Source organism: Brienomyrus brachyistius, chromosome 7 (genome assembly GCF_023856365.1).
Source record: "Brienomyrus brachyistius isolate T26 chromosome 7, BBRACH_0.4, whole genome shotgun sequence".
Lineage (NCBI taxonomy): Eukaryota > Metazoa > Chordata > Actinopteri > Osteoglossiformes > Mormyridae > Brienomyrus > Brienomyrus brachyistius.
In genome coordinates, this window is record NC_064539.1 from 30,922,648 (window position 1) to 30,937,483 (window position 14,836).

General features: G+C 46.2%; 2 protein-coding genes across 6 annotated transcripts in view; one reads left to right on the top strand and one right to left on the bottom strand.

The window, feature by feature from the left end:
• The window catches only part of LOC125746318 (zinc finger protein ZFP2-like), a 20,017-nt gene extending 13,750 nt beyond the window's left edge, over positions 1 to 6,267 (top strand). For 2 of the 5 annotated variants that reach the window (XM_049020190.1, XM_049020192.1), the window contains exons 4-7: positions 2,699 to 2,810; positions 3,755 to 5,239; positions 5,509 to 5,593; positions 5,717 to 6,267. In XM_049020190.1, the coding sequence (XP_048876147.1) occupies positions 2,699 to 2,810; positions 3,755 to 5,199 (1,557 nt within the window). In that variant the 3' untranslated portion in view covers positions 5,200 to 5,239; positions 5,509 to 5,593; positions 5,717 to 6,267. Of the gene's footprint in view, positions 1 to 803; positions 941 to 1,731; positions 1,851 to 2,111; positions 2,250 to 2,698; positions 2,811 to 3,754; positions 5,240 to 5,508; positions 5,594 to 5,716 lie in introns of those variants that run through there. The other 3 variants (XM_049020189.1, XM_049020191.1, XM_049020193.1) reach the window with 3 other exon arrangements.
• Positions 5,968 to 14,836, bottom strand: part of LOC125746296 (uncharacterized) — a 26,800-nt gene continuing 17,931 nt past the window's right edge. The window contains exons 13-21 of the mRNA XM_049020106.1: positions 14,722 to 14,833; positions 14,455 to 14,630; positions 13,836 to 14,074; positions 13,498 to 13,582; positions 13,132 to 13,302; positions 12,959 to 12,995; positions 9,578 to 11,980; positions 9,051 to 9,220; positions 5,968 to 8,978 (exon numbers count right to left, since the gene is read on the bottom strand). Of these exons, the coding sequence (XP_048876063.1) occupies positions 8,857 to 8,978; positions 9,051 to 9,220; positions 9,578 to 11,980; positions 12,959 to 12,995; positions 13,132 to 13,302; positions 13,498 to 13,582; positions 13,836 to 14,074; positions 14,455 to 14,630; positions 14,722 to 14,833 (3,515 nt within the window). The 3' untranslated portion in view covers positions 5,968 to 8,856. The remainder of the gene's footprint in view (positions 8,979 to 9,050; positions 9,221 to 9,577; positions 11,981 to 12,958; positions 12,996 to 13,131; positions 13,303 to 13,497; positions 13,583 to 13,835; positions 14,075 to 14,454; positions 14,631 to 14,721; positions 14,834 to 14,836) is intronic.

Below are 14,836 nucleotides of genomic sequence, written 5' to 3' on the forward strand. Positions count from 1 at the left end.
GGGACGCTGGAGCCGATCCTTGGCAGCCTAGGGCACAAGGCTGAATCCATCACCAGTCACGCACACAATCACAGTGTGGACTAATTAGGGAGGCCGGTTAGCAGGACGGAGATATCCCGAGCAACATTGGGGGAGAAGATGCATCGGCGTTTGTTATGCGAATGAATCTGAAACAATGGATAATTTAATTCACTTGTATGTGTTACATCTTGCAAATTTCAGAAATCTCAATTTTTATTTATTTTTCAGAAGGAGCATTTTAGGTGTTCTTATATCTTTGTAATATTAATACGAATGATAAATATAGGGCTTTGACTTTTTGACATTTGTTGAAAATATATATACAATTAATGTACAAGCTTTTGTCCATTATATCACCTGGCTTCAGTAGTTTTGCACAATACCGACAAATATTTTTAGGTTTAAATTCATAATAACGACCAGTTTTAATAAATGTATTTAGATGCAGAAGCGTAAAGAAACCTAGTTAGTAATGCTAAAAAATATATGGAATTATACAATTGCGGTCGATTTTTTAAAATAATACTTGATATGACAAATTAAACCGATGGCTTTCTAACACGTGTAATTTCAATACCGTCCAGCAGTAAGTATATGCCGTAGAAATTTGGCATCGTAAGAGGCTGCATTCCGAGAGCGAGTGCGGCAGCGGCGCGGTAAGGCCGCCCCAATTCCACTCCTGCAAATGCAGCCCAGAAATGCGTTACTCTTTAGCCGAGATGCCAATATTCGTTTCTCGAATGTTCGCAGGACACAGCCTACAAAGGCTACACAGCCGCATCCTCCGAAGGGTGTCGCCCCTGTATTCGGCACAGCGTCACCAAGTTAAACGTATCGGACAATGCGCCTGTGTCGTTACGTCATGGCGTTTAGTTCTGCTTGACAGCGCTGTAGCCGGAAAGAATATGGCAGTTGTGGGGTGAGTATTATGGACGGACGATATTAAATAATACCAAGGTTGGCATTCCGGTGCCGACCCATGCTTTTTGGGCGGTCCTAGGCTATGTTTTAATAGCGGGCGAATTGAATTTGCGGGGAGATAAAAGCTGAATTGAGGAAGAAAGGACTCGAGCCTAGCTCATACTTCACTGTCCGGTGTGCGCTTTCCGTCCGCGGACGGTTATGCGCGCGGAATCTTGCGTATTTGTACGCGGACGCAGGCGACTCTGCTTGGCGCATGTCTATAGCAGTGATATTGCACCAGATCAGGAGAGGGTAGATGTTTTTGCAACAAACAGAAATAGCAGTGCAGTGAAATTGGTAAACGTCCAATAAACGGTTTTAAAGTTGTTAGACTTTGGGGGTGTTAAAGGCCACTTCGTGCTTTTCTGCCTGCGCTTTCGGTTTCGGACGGGGAACGTGACGTACATTTCATCATCAAGATTTGGCTGCGCTCGGTGCGTGTGTAGCAAATATGTTTATGTCTAGCGGAAACCTTGCGCATATACCGCGCATGTGCAAGACAATTGACTAGCTATTTCCAGTAGATGGCAGCGTGTATTTTCGCAGAAAACGGTCCGTCCGCTCGCCCGCTAGAATCCTCCTGCTTGTTCAAGTGAATAGACCTACACTGTTGTCATTTTCACAGCATATAGTTTGTCATTGTTTTTGGGATGCTGGTTCATTTTTTGCATTGGAGGAATAATATCTAGTTAAGACTTGATTGTTTTCAGTCTGGAGTGAACATCAAACCAAGTTCACTTTTTTTAGCTGTATCCAGAACCACAGACAGGAGATGAAAAGCACTTACTAACAGAGCAGCGTGGATGCGACCTCTAGGTTTCTCAGCAAAGCCAAGGAATGACTGGCTGCACTTGATCCCCAAGCTGGTAAGTTCAGCTTTAGTTTTGTTATTTCAGGTCAGACCATGGACATGTAGAGTAGAGGCAGCTCCAGCCTCCAGGACTGCATCCTCTTCATAAGTCCATCCAGCTGTGATGATGGGACTTCATTATCTGTTTGCACAGTTATAAAGGAATTCTGTGGTTTTCACATGTCCTGTTACTCTGATATGCTATGCAGGACAGATACATTGTCAGTGTTAGGATTCTGCAAAATGATCATGTTCATCATTCCCTTTCTGCTCACAGACGTCCCCCCGCAGGGCTGTGCCCAGCTGCAGCATGGACCAGAAACCTCCCCAGCTAAGTGTGGCAGATGTGAAGGAGGAAGTGCAGGACGTCCTCATATCGGATGTGGACGGGGCCGGGCACAGCAGCCCAGACAAGGTGAAATGGAGCGCTGCTGGTGTGGGGCCCAGCTGCCTTCTGCACTCACAGGTTGCTCACCTTGCTTGTTAGTATCCAGGCAACTGCATGAACCTTGACCTTTCTGAAGTCATCTGGGATTTTTAACAGTCTCTGTCTCCAGTCACGTAACTATGACAGTGAATCTGCATCTAAACACCTTCACAGGCCTGCTGTCATGTCAGCTGTGCTTTTACCCTGTAGTACCTTCAGCAGTGAGCTGCTTAGATGGATTAGGAGTAGAGAGAGAGCAGCAGCTTGAGGGCAGCTTGTGTTCAGTATCAGTCAGGAAAATAATCTCCTGTATGATACCTGGTTGATAGACCTGGCCCTGCCTCTGTGTGTGATGCTGAAACATGTTGCTTTCACTCCCATAGACCAGATTAACTCTTTACAGAATAATTCTATTGACTCAATTTTCTTTCCCTCAGAAAGCAGAGAGTACAGTGTGTCCCGTCTTTAATGGGGGGGTGAAGGAAGAAACAGTGTTTCAGGACGTGACTGAGGAGAAGCTGGATGGGAGTGTCAGACCTCCAATCCCAGGTGACTATAAAAAATAATCTTGTAGCTGCTGGAAAATTGTTCATTGTCCATCAGGCCTCACCGTCTGTGACCCCAATGTTCCGACCACCGTGTACATTGATACTAGGCGTGGAGTAGCGCTCTAGAGCCAAGCTGCTCTTAAGTCATGCTCATGAAGTCTGGGACGGATGTTATATTAAAAATATGAATTTTACTAAAACTAAACAAAGACGGTTATCGTCATTAAGGAAAATGTTCTTATATACTGAAATAAGCTACAAAAAAATTATAAACACTAATGAAATATTTTCTGTTACTGTTTTAATATACTATTTGAATAAAATTGTGACCTGCCTTTGAGCCTCTGGCATGTGATGCATGTGAACCACAGGAATTGCCAACAGCCCTAGATTGACATTATATAGTAACTAGCAGAGTCCCTAGAAACTTCCTTAGAAATAAAATTACCGAAATCTAATTAAGTCCTAATATAGAAAACCTAAAATGTATAAACACTATTGAAACTGAAACGAAACTGGATTTGAAACAAAATATGAAAATAACATAAAACCTAAATTAATAAATCAAAAATATAATAACGCTGACTCAAGGACATACACAATTCCTATTGAATTCTTGCTCTTAATGTTTGCTGCATACTTCAACCAAAATCAACAGAATGATGTATGCGCAGTAATCACCGTGCTTTTCACCATTTCAGCACACGGCCTTATTTAGGGCCCCGGAGGCAAACGTTATGTTTTTATTATGTGTTCTGATCCTACCTATTGACCACAATTGGCCACAAAAAGTACCCTTGCATCCCTAGTGTTCTGGCATGACATATAATGCTCAAAGATTTTGTTTTGTCCAGGCGTTGTTTGAAATATGCGGCGTCCTTTAGCCTCTGCTGCTATGCACTTAATTTTTTCCTGAATCCATCACTTTTTGTTCCCATTACTCAGTTCCAACCCTATGTTCCTTTGTACTCTTCTCCATGCCTCATTATTCGGTCCAAGCTGTCATGCTGGGGAAGAGAGTGAAAAAGTTCCCCTGTTTTCACTGTCCCACGTCCTACACGTCAGGGACGTACTTCTACAGACACATGAAGAAATTCCACCCTGAGGAGTTTGGCCCCGGTGTGATACTGAAAGTTCACTGCTGCTCCCAGTGTGGGAAGAGCTTCAGTCATTTAGAAGACCTAACAAGACACCAGCGGATTCACACAGGGGAGAGGCCGTACCAGTGCTCCCAGTGTGGAAAAAGTTTCACTCAGTTAGGAAGCCTAAAGGTGCACCAGCGGATTCATACAGGAGAGCGACCTCATCACTGCTCACATTGTGGGAAAAATTTCACTCGGTCAGGCATCTTAAAAAATCATATGCGCACTCATGGAACAGAGAAACCCTATCAGTGTTCCCAGTGTGGGATGAGCTTCATTTGGTTCAAAGACCTAAAAACACACCAACAAGGTCACTTAATAGAGAAACCCTACCTCTGCTCCCAGTGCGGTTACAGGTTCATATGCATGGAAGAACTAAAGAAGCACCAGAAAATTCATGGCAAGAAGCTCTTCCAGTGCTCTCAATGTGGGAAGAGCTTCAGTCAAGTAGGAACTCTAAAGGCACATGAGCGGATTCACACAGGAGAGAGACCCTACCAGTGCTCCCACTGTGGGAAGAAATTCAGTCAAATAGGATCCCTAAAGGCGCATGAGCGGATTCACACAGGGGAGAGACCGTACCAGTGCTCCCAGTGTGGGAAGAAATTCAGTCAAATAGGATCCCTAAAGGCGCATGAGCGGATTCACACAGGGGAGAAATCCTACCATTGCTCGCAATGTGGGAAAAGCTTCAGTCAAGTAGGAGCCCTACAGACACACCAGAGAACTCACACAGGGGAGAGACCTTACCACTGCTCAGAGTGTAACAAGAGCTTCAGTCAAGCAGGAGCCCTACAGACACACCATAGAACTCACACAGGTGAGCGACCCTACAAGTGCTCTGAGTGTGGGAAGAGCTTCATTCAACAAGCACACTTAAAGTCTCACCAACAGACTCATACAGGAAAGAGACCCTATGTCACTGCTCACCATGGGGAGAGCTTTGGTCAAGTAGGATCCCTAAAGATGCATGAACAGACTCCCACAGGAGAGAGGCCCTGCCAGTGTTCCCAATGTGGGAAGAGCTTCAGCCAAGTAGGAGCCCTAAAGACACACCAGAGATCTCACACGAGGCAGAGGTCCTGCAAGTGTTCCCAGTGTGGGAAGAGCTTCACTCAACAAGCACACCTAAAATATCACCAAAGGACTCATACGAGAAAGAGACGTGGGAGGAGCTTAGGTCATTTACGAAAGATAGAAAAACAACAAGGACAACAAAAGGAGAGACGCTTTACTACTGCACAGTGAGAAAGGAACTTCAGCCAGTCAGATTTAAAGAGACACTGATGTAAGTAAATTTACCCTTCAGGGACAGTTTTGTAGCCAAAAACTAGTTATCAAGGATAGTTATCAATACACTGCTTCCAATATCAAGACATTGTTTGGTTAGAAATGACAGTAAACATTGTACAAAACAGTCAATCAGTAATTATTATTATTATTGGTGTTGTCGTTTATTTTTATATAGTAATAAAATATTGACTTTTTTTGGACCCTTCTGTATCGTAACTGGAGAAATGTCAGGTTGTTCCCTAAATGCTTCTTTGCCATTAGCAGTGACCATCTCTTGATGCCATATGTGAGTGCTGTTCCCCACAAGGAGCGTTAGCTGTCTGTTAGATGCAGTGCTTAATAATATACCGTAAGTAATCGTACCATCGCATATATGAACATTACACCCTTTCTTGATTTTATTTTCATTTTCTTCTGTTGGTTCTGAATTGATTATGTAGGTATTATACCCTGTTCTCTTGTCTCCCCACAGGGTCCTAAAGATACCTGGACCCAGTCCAGGCTGCACTGAACGTTATTATTGGGATTTTTCTTTAAATCATTTGAAATCCATCCTTGCTTTCCATACTTGTGACCCTTGTGTCAGTCTGTATGACTCCCGCTGATTCCATAAAGATATAAAGGTACACAGTCACGGTGATATAGCATACAGTGAATATGTTATACAGACCTTAAAGCGTTTACTTTTGGTGTCTTTCAGTGACTCACAATGACCTGATACCCTTTGCCACATTTGTATCATAACATCGAGTTTATTTCAGTGTCTTGGAAATCACGAGCGTGCCACAACAGCATGTTTTCCCAGTTTGTACAAAATGAATGTTTGTCTAAAACAAAGCTGGGTTCTGTATCAAACTGTCACTGTCACAAATGTAAGATGTTTTTTAAAATCCATCCTAGCAATGTTTTACATGTTCTTTTATAAAAGTTTCATAAAACAGACAATCACATTTAAATACAAATTCGACAAAATACAAATCTGAATGTTTTACAAAAGGACAGAATAAATCATTATAAAAGAAACAGACGCAGTTTCCTTGGACGGACCTCAAAGCTACATGTAAACAACACAGGCAGTTGTTACGTTTCAGGTTGGTGTGGTCTAGCACCTCCCTCATTAAACTGCTTAAGCCCGTGATTTCCAGTCCAGTCCTCAGGAACCCATAGATAATCCATGCTTGAGGACTATCTGGCAGGGAGCTGGGCGGAGCAAAAACATGGACCGTCTGTGGGTCTCTGAGGACCGGGTTGGGAAACATTAGCTTAGCTACACAAGATACAGTAAAATCACGATTCTAAATCAGAACAGCAGTGCAAAACATTGACGTTTATTCATTACATTGTTAAGAAACACGTGAACACGGTCGTGTTGCTGCTTAAAGTTGGACGGACGGTCTTCAGAAGTGGGACCTCCTGTAGTTCTGCTCCATTTTCTTCCGAGTTCTTTGGTCGTGTGTACCACCTGTCTCTTAGCTCCCATCACCGCCATCGGCAAGTGAAGCGGCGAGAACACGCCTCAGAGCACAGTTTAGTCCTTCATGCTTCAGGGCTGGGAGCAGCAGACGAGAGCTTCCTCACCTCACCCACCTCCTGGTGTTGCTTCTTAAATGCCGTGGCATGTCCAAAAAATAAAAATAAAAAATACTCTGTGCTTCATGAAAGTGGACAGAGAACAAAGGTGGTGGACATCCAGCTTGTGTGGCTGACCCAGGTTTGTGCGAAACCCCCCTTTTCAAGTGCCTTTGGTCCCACAATCTCACATAGAGACCTTGTCAGAAGCAGCATTCATTCAGCACAAACAGCAGCACTCAAGCTCTGTCTCACTCCAAGGTATTGCATTTTACAATTATGTATTGCCTTAACAGATCTGGAATCATACATCTTGTAAATCATTATTTAACTTTTCTAGCTGCTTCAGCCATGGGTGATGGGAGCTGCATCCTGTCACAGGCTCCGCAGGGCATGAGGCTGGGCGTACATCCTGCCAGTGCATCACAGGACACCTACTGCGCATCCTATGGAGAAGAGTCTGGCTGCAGAATACTGGGCAGGCCTGCATTAGGCAGGCCTCCACTGTGGGGCTGGAAATCACATGACCTCCACACCTGGCCTGGACATGACGCCACTGAAGAGAACTCAAAAGGCTGGACATGTGGATAGATGGCACCTGAAGCTACATAGAGGTGAACATTTCACACCAAATTGCCAAATTTAAAATAGATTGACATCTGTTCCCACAGATTTAAATGAGATGAATAACATCCATTCCTGGTGTTGCAGTAATATTACCAAAATTGCAAATACATATTTTAAGAGCCATATCCAACACTATGGTGGAGGTCATGTGATTTCGAGCCTCAGAGTGGAGGTACCATCCCCATGCCTGAAGTTGCCATAATGTCATGTCCAGTTGTGGAGGTCAGTGATGCATGGCCCCACAGTTAAGGTAACTCTAGTGAAGGTCGCCTAGAGTTCTGCAGCCAGATCCTCTGGACTCTGGTCAGTTTTGGGACACCCAATTAGCCTACCCTCATGTAGCCAGCACACCATCACTGATGGTTATATTACTTCCAAACATGCAATAAAACAATTTAGCTCTCAGCTTGAAGGTCACTCTCTTCCCGTTTATTGCCCTTCATAGCACAGGCTGACGGGCTTACACCTCTGTGCCTTGTGGCAGTGTTAATAAGAAGTGAAGAAGGACAAAGGAACCATCTATAATCGAGTACATGTGACATTATCCATTACCATCTACCATAGTATATATTAAAATTTAAGGGAATTGTGGTAAAACATTAATCTGGAGTTTATGTCAGCGCTTGCGATGACCAAAATCAGTCTGTCATAACAGGCTATGTGTTGAACTATGTGGGCTTTTCAAGGCACAAAAACATGGATATAGGAATGGAGAAAAACAGGAAGGAAGCTAATGACTGGGTGCTTTTACAGGACAGAGAACTCCCAGCTTATGTGGTGCTGATCAACAGCCCCTGGCAAAAGCCCTCCCCATTTTCCATCCCTGCTTGTCTTATTCAGGGTCGTACAGCCTATCCTGTAAGCTACTGGTGCAAGGCAGGGATTAAGCCAGCATGGGGTGCCAACATGCATACACACACTCAAATTGGTAACTCTAATTCACTTTAGCGTGTCTTTGGACTATGGGGGGAGGAACTGGAGAACTGCGAGGAAGCTCCATGGTGACACAGGGAGAACATGCAAGCTTAACACACAGAGCCAGGGCTAAGACTTGAACCCTGGACATGGGTCCCAAATCAGTGTGTGCCGTACTGTTGGGTTAACCGCAGAGCTTCAGCACATGCCATGGCTCAGAAGCCCTGATCTTAACTCCACTCTCTTCTCTAGCACAGCTATTCAGTCAGTCCCCTGAGGCTCTATCACGTCAAGCCCCCACCTGGTGACGTTAAATTCTGCCATCAGATGAGTCAGTTGTCACAGGGCCCACTTGTTCCCTGTTTTGAAACAACGGAAGTATATAAAACTTACAGTCAACTTGGAGATTTGGGATTATGTGGAAACGGACCAAGAAATGAGTGAGCAAAGGGTGTTGTGCAGGAAGGGGGTCAATTAAGACTGTCCAGGAAATCACAGTGCTCAAAAAGATGCAGTGCTGGGCTCATTCTGCACTGGAAAGGAGTTTTGCCGCCGCGTGACTCGCCGGAGGGTGTGGTAGTCTGCATGTTCTTCAGGGCCATGGGATCCCGCACGACTGCTTACTGAAAGAGAAATGAACAAGGCATTGCGGATCACAGTATATTGTGTTACGAGATAAGAGCCGAGGGACTCACGTTTGCTCTGGGTGTCCATAGTGGCATGAGGGCGGGTGGTCATCTTCGGCTCCCGTCCATCTGCCATGCTGTCCTTCATGTAGCTAAGCCCTGTTGTCTTCTTGATGATGGATTCTGGACAGGAGTCAGTTGAGTCCCACTCATAGCTTTCATCTCCTGAAGTCCTTCTCCTGTGGAAATACAATGAACTGCGATTGCATCCTGCTCTTCTATGCCAACAAAGGTTGCACATCCCAAATTATTCAGTGATCTCCCTGGATTGTGAGCCAGTGTTATTGCAGAAATCAAAAAACAATATAAATATTATGATGTTTACAAACCTCTTCACTTACTGGAGAAGAAAATTAATATACAGCACAATTGTCCCAGTTTATCAGCATTTTGGGAACAATGGAAATAACTCACAGAACAATATCTAAATGTGTGAATCTAAAATTACAGAATCTAAATTTACAATATGTAAGTCAAATGACTAATGTGAGGTAAGTGTCTCGGGTGTTTGTCAGTGTCAGAAAGCAAAGCCTCACCCTCTGCTCTTAGCCTGCAGGCTCAGTTGCTCCAAAAGCCCTTTTCCCTGTCCAGGCATATCGACACAGCCAGGTTGGTTTGGCGTTGGGGAGACAGGTTGGGTGCTTTGGGGCCCCAGGCTGCCCCTACCACTGCTCTGACTGGCAAAGCTATCCCGTTCTTCCTTGTCCTCTTTGCGGTCCCCAATCTCGATCTCCAGCTCCATCCCCTGCTCCCGCACCTCCTCTTCACTTTCAGAGTCTCCTTGATGGAAGAAGACCTGCCCCCGTGATGGGAAGCTGTACGCCGTGGGCAGAAAAGCTTTTGCTGGCTTCACTGCAGCATCTCGAGGTCTCAGTCGGCTCATCTCTGTGCTTAGCCTGGAGGAGCCGAGGGAGACTGAAGATCTGAGTGGGGCCAGCTTGTGGTGCACAGATGTCAGAGCCTCCTGGTAAGATGTGGGCCACTTGGAAGCATCAGGGAAAAGGGTGGCCTGTTGACTGTGGTTTGATGATTGTTGGTCTGTGGATGCGGAATATTCTGGCTGCCTGTGCAAATCAGTGACTGACCTGGAGGAGAATGGAGTTGCACAAGCTTGGCTCTGACTCAAAGAGTCAATCCAAGCATTGGGGTCTAGAAATTCTTGAGAGGCAGATTTTTTCGATGAACATTTCTCGGGACCAAACTGATCTAATATTACTGATTCCTTCAAAAATGACACTGGTGATATGCATATCCTGGAGGGTAACTCATTACCCTGAATTTTGGAAATTTGAGAAGTTCCACTTGGTAAAATATCCGCTATTTGCTCTGTGACTCTAATAGGACTGTCCTGTGTATGAGTACTCCAGTCCTTCGGAACCACATCTGGATCACCTTGCAGGGATGTCCAACGTTCCTGGTCCAAGGAAGGACAGCAGTTTTTGGAGGTGGCAGTGTCAGATTCTGCTACTGGTTCATCAACACTCATCTCTACAAACCCTGGGAGGTTCAGGTATTCCAGAATTGACTTAGGAGGGGAAGGCTCTGGGTAAAGGCTCAACTGATTCCACAGTGGATCTGAGTCCGATTCTTTGTCCATGTTAAATCTGTCTGTGGTAGACTTTGGTTTAAAGTTTGATTGCTGGGAACTATGAATTGGTCCTAGCTCAGCAGGCTGGGTGCCTGTATTGGCACTATCATCACAGTGTTCAGCTTCTTCCTTCCACCCATAGCTATAGTTTTCATTTGGACACCTCTGTCTGCTGCTGAAGTACTCAGGCAGAAGGACAGCAGTATCGCAAATAGGTAAGCGGTGGGAGGGAGAGGTCCGCTTAGAAAAGGAGGACTGAGATAAGTCCTCCCAATCAGTGTCATCCCCTTGTGGTTGTGTCCTTAGCAGCTGCTTAAAAGGTCTGGCTTGCTCCATCGAGCTCTGGACAGGACCCAGACTGGTGAATGAGGTAAGGGGAGTAACATCTTGCAGCAGGTATGCAGAAGACACCTTCTTTCCCAGGGTGTTGTATGTGCTTCCCAGATGAAAGGCAGGCTTACTCTTGCGAGGGAGGGTGGCATTACGTCGTTTCCATATTGGCTGCTGGTCCGGTGAGTCACTCTGCCAGGCTCGGACCCTCAGGCTGCTTGTGTATTGCTCCAGCTCACGTTCCAGCTCCTCCCTCTCACGTGCCAGTTTCAGACATTTGGCAAGGTTTCCCCTTTCTCGTTCATGCTCCATCTGCATCACCAGAGTGCTCGTGGCGGTGAGTCGACCATCTCTTTCCAGAGGTAGGTACACAGGGTCCTTCTCCAGTCTGCTCAGGTCCGGGACGACCTCCCGAAGATGCTCCACATAATCCCGAACGCGGTCCTCTTTGCCCTCGGAGTGTGACTGCTCCAGCAATCCCTCAGTCAAACCTTGCTTATGGTCTTGGTATAAGCGTGCATGTTCAGAGAAGTTCCTGGCTAAGCCTCGCACTCGACCCACTGGCACAGGCAAATCCACAGTGAAAATGGGAGATGTCCTTTTCCTTTGCTCCTTCTCCGACCGTGGGGAATCTGACTTTAGAGAATCTAGCTGAGATGCATGGCTACTGCCTGCATCAGAGCTTTGTGTGAAGTCTGCCCTCAGATCCTGCTTATCCTCAGGTGTGTTGGGGGGGCTATTTTCTAAGGGATGGAGAACAAATCGGCCATCTGGACCTCTGGAGATGGACTCCAGGGTAGTGGAGGAACACAATCCAGCTGGGGGGCTTTGCGGGAAGGTATAGCGAGGTGGAGGGCTGGAGAGCAGGCGCTGGTCCTGCCTGTGGTCTTGGAATTCACAAGTGATCTTGTCGAAAGAAAAGCAGTGAGACTGGGATGGCGAAGAACCTGGATGGGAGACAATGCCTGGGGACATCTTCATCTTCAGGATGCTATCTGGACTTTGCCGGGACAAACTACTCCTGAGGGAAAGAAAGGTGGAGAGACAGAGAGAGAAGTAGGAAAGGCAGAAGATGAAAAACAAAAAAGGAAAGGAAAGGAACAGGATATGAAGTTTATTACCATCGAAAGAGGAGCATCACATCTGGTTGAATAGATGAGCGGGAAGAAAACAGAAATAAGGTTAAAATAAACAAGACGGTTTGACTCATACCTATCTGACAGACAGACTACTGCAACCCTCTACTAGTAGATCTAACAGCATGTGGTGACAAACCACTATAAATAATTCAAAACACAGCTGCACACCTGATATTCATTCAGCCTGGCTAAACGTTCTCATGTCACGCACACCTTTGCCTCTCTTCACTTGCTCCCTACTGGTGCTTGCGTTGAGTTCAAGTCCTTGATACTGTCTAATAGGTCCATCAATGGACAGGCTGCCATCTCCATCAAAAACCCCCCATGCCTCATCTTGCCCCCGTCAAGCCAATGCTGCTTGAGCCCCCCCCCCATGTGAGAAGTGTCACTCCAGATGGTTTTCCTGTGTGGTTCCCCTATAGTGGAATGAGCATCCAAACTACACCGTCATCAGACTCCCTCTCGATCTTCAAGAAACGCCTCATGACACATCTGTTCCATGAATTCCTCTACTAGCTTGATGCCTGTTTATGTTCTCTGAATGATCTTCTGTGGCCCTTCTGGTCCTTAAATAGTCTTATTAAGTTCTTGCTTTGTTAGCCTTTGCTGCTCTGTTTAGTTCTTGTGTAGCTCCTACTCTAGTATGGCAAACACTTGTACCTGGTGGACATTCACTGGAAGCTCAGCCTAGCTGCCCTTATACTTAGTTGACTCCTTCACAGAATATATGTTTGTAATGTGCTATTCGCCTCACTTGTATGTTTCTTTGGGCAATAGTGTCTGCTACATATGTAAAATGTAAATATAATTGACAAACTGTATTGCTACTGGCTGAGCAAACTATAGTGGGTATTACTTACTCAGCGAGCTGACTCTTGTGCAGGGCTATCTGAAGATCTATAAAAAAACAGAAGCAAAACAAAAGAGCAAAATGAACTCTGGGAATGTACACAGACTGGCAGAGGACCAATGTGGAAAGATGTCCGAGGACCACACACAGCTTTTTGGCAGTAGTACAGCTAACAGTCCACACCTTCGCGCCTCTTCCTCCTCCGCCTTTTCCTCCTGGTTCTCACTGCACAAGCCATCCCCAGGGAGAAGAGAATAGCCACACAAAGGAAAACCACACCACCAGCAACACCAGCTAAGAGTGGCTCTGGGACGAGGTCGCGGACCTCGTGTTCTGCTGGGTATGCCTCCATTCCTGTGGTGATATCAAAGCACACAAGAATCCACTCAAAAACTACAGTGAAGATTCACTAGGAATAACAGCAGCTGGGTAGCATCACAATAGCCTTCAGGGAAGCCTGCAACATTCCCAGCAAGATCATTAGCAAATACTCAATGGCCATCATGACAGGAAAATGGTCTGTTAGCAAGAATGCAGGATGATGCTGACCCCTGGTGGAGATGTTGACTGACACGCTGGGCTCCCCCACCAGCTCATCTTGGCGAGAAAACATCCTGAGCTCATAGTTGCAGTCCTGCAGAGAGGAAGAAGTATAACCATCTGGAAGGAACCAGACATCACCAAGCGGACCTTGGTACAACTAACCCTCTCAGCTCTCAGGATCTGATTAGGTTTTTAATATAAGGTGTTACATGCCGCTGTAAGGTCAGCTCCGCCCACAGCCTTTCTCCACTCCATTCATCCTCCATTTATGTCAACCTGGGGCTGGGGCTCGTAACAAAGGACATGATATCATCTTGGTTTAAAACAAGAACTGTATGCATTACCTTAAGCAATCCTTGCACCAGCAACTCGCTTGCATTGGGGCTGATATCCCTTTCCAGAACTAGCCAATCCCCTTCATCGTGCCGGGCTTGAAGGACAAAGCTGCTGATTGGTGGATACTGGGGAATTGGCGGTGACCATTGTAGGACAAGCCCCAATGAGCTCCGATTGGCTACAAGTGATGTCGGTGGTGATAAGCTTGGAATTTTAGCCCGCACTAAGGGAGGATCTGCAATTGGGACTGAGAACGAGAGAGACAATTGAATTAATAAAAAGCTGTTGGGAGGGGGGGGGCAGCAGGTCACATGATCAAGTCTGAGAAAGGGCCCTTCTGTTATGTAAGCACTTAACCTACATTCCTAAATGATCCCCAGTCATGATGAAGGTACAAATGCAGTTTCCTGATATACCTGAGACCCATGTCTGTGGTCACCCACAGCTCAACAGTAAAGATCTGAGTCTATGAACAGGGTCATCTCTCATCACAAAAGGAAGGAGGCGGTGGAATGTACCGGTTGTGATTATTAAGCCAGTGATAACTTTAGCGTCAGCTATATGCTACGTGCTGACATGTGCGGGCTGGACAAATGGCTCCCTCAGCTCAGTAACACAGATATTAACCCAGAGTTCTGACGGTGATAATCTCGCTGAACGGTCCTGTTCCCATCTGGTTCTGAGGCAGCACGCTGAACTGGTAGCTGGTGCCAGGCAGAAGCCCCAAGACCAACAAGCTGGAGGTGAATGGGGAAGCGGGTAGGGACGTCCACTCCTGCCTCCCTGTGGAGCCCTTCTTCAGCCTGGGGGAGACACACCGAGACAGACAGGGGGCCTCAGAGGCTGCCGGAAGACAGGGAGTCTGCATGGAGGCGGAGGACGCCAGGGACTGACCAAACAGTGAACTTCTGGACGAAGCCGCCGTCAAAGCCAGGCTCCCAGGACACGTTGGCTCGATCAGTCCCAGGAACGACGGACACGGAGCTTACAGCATGTGGACTGGTGCCTG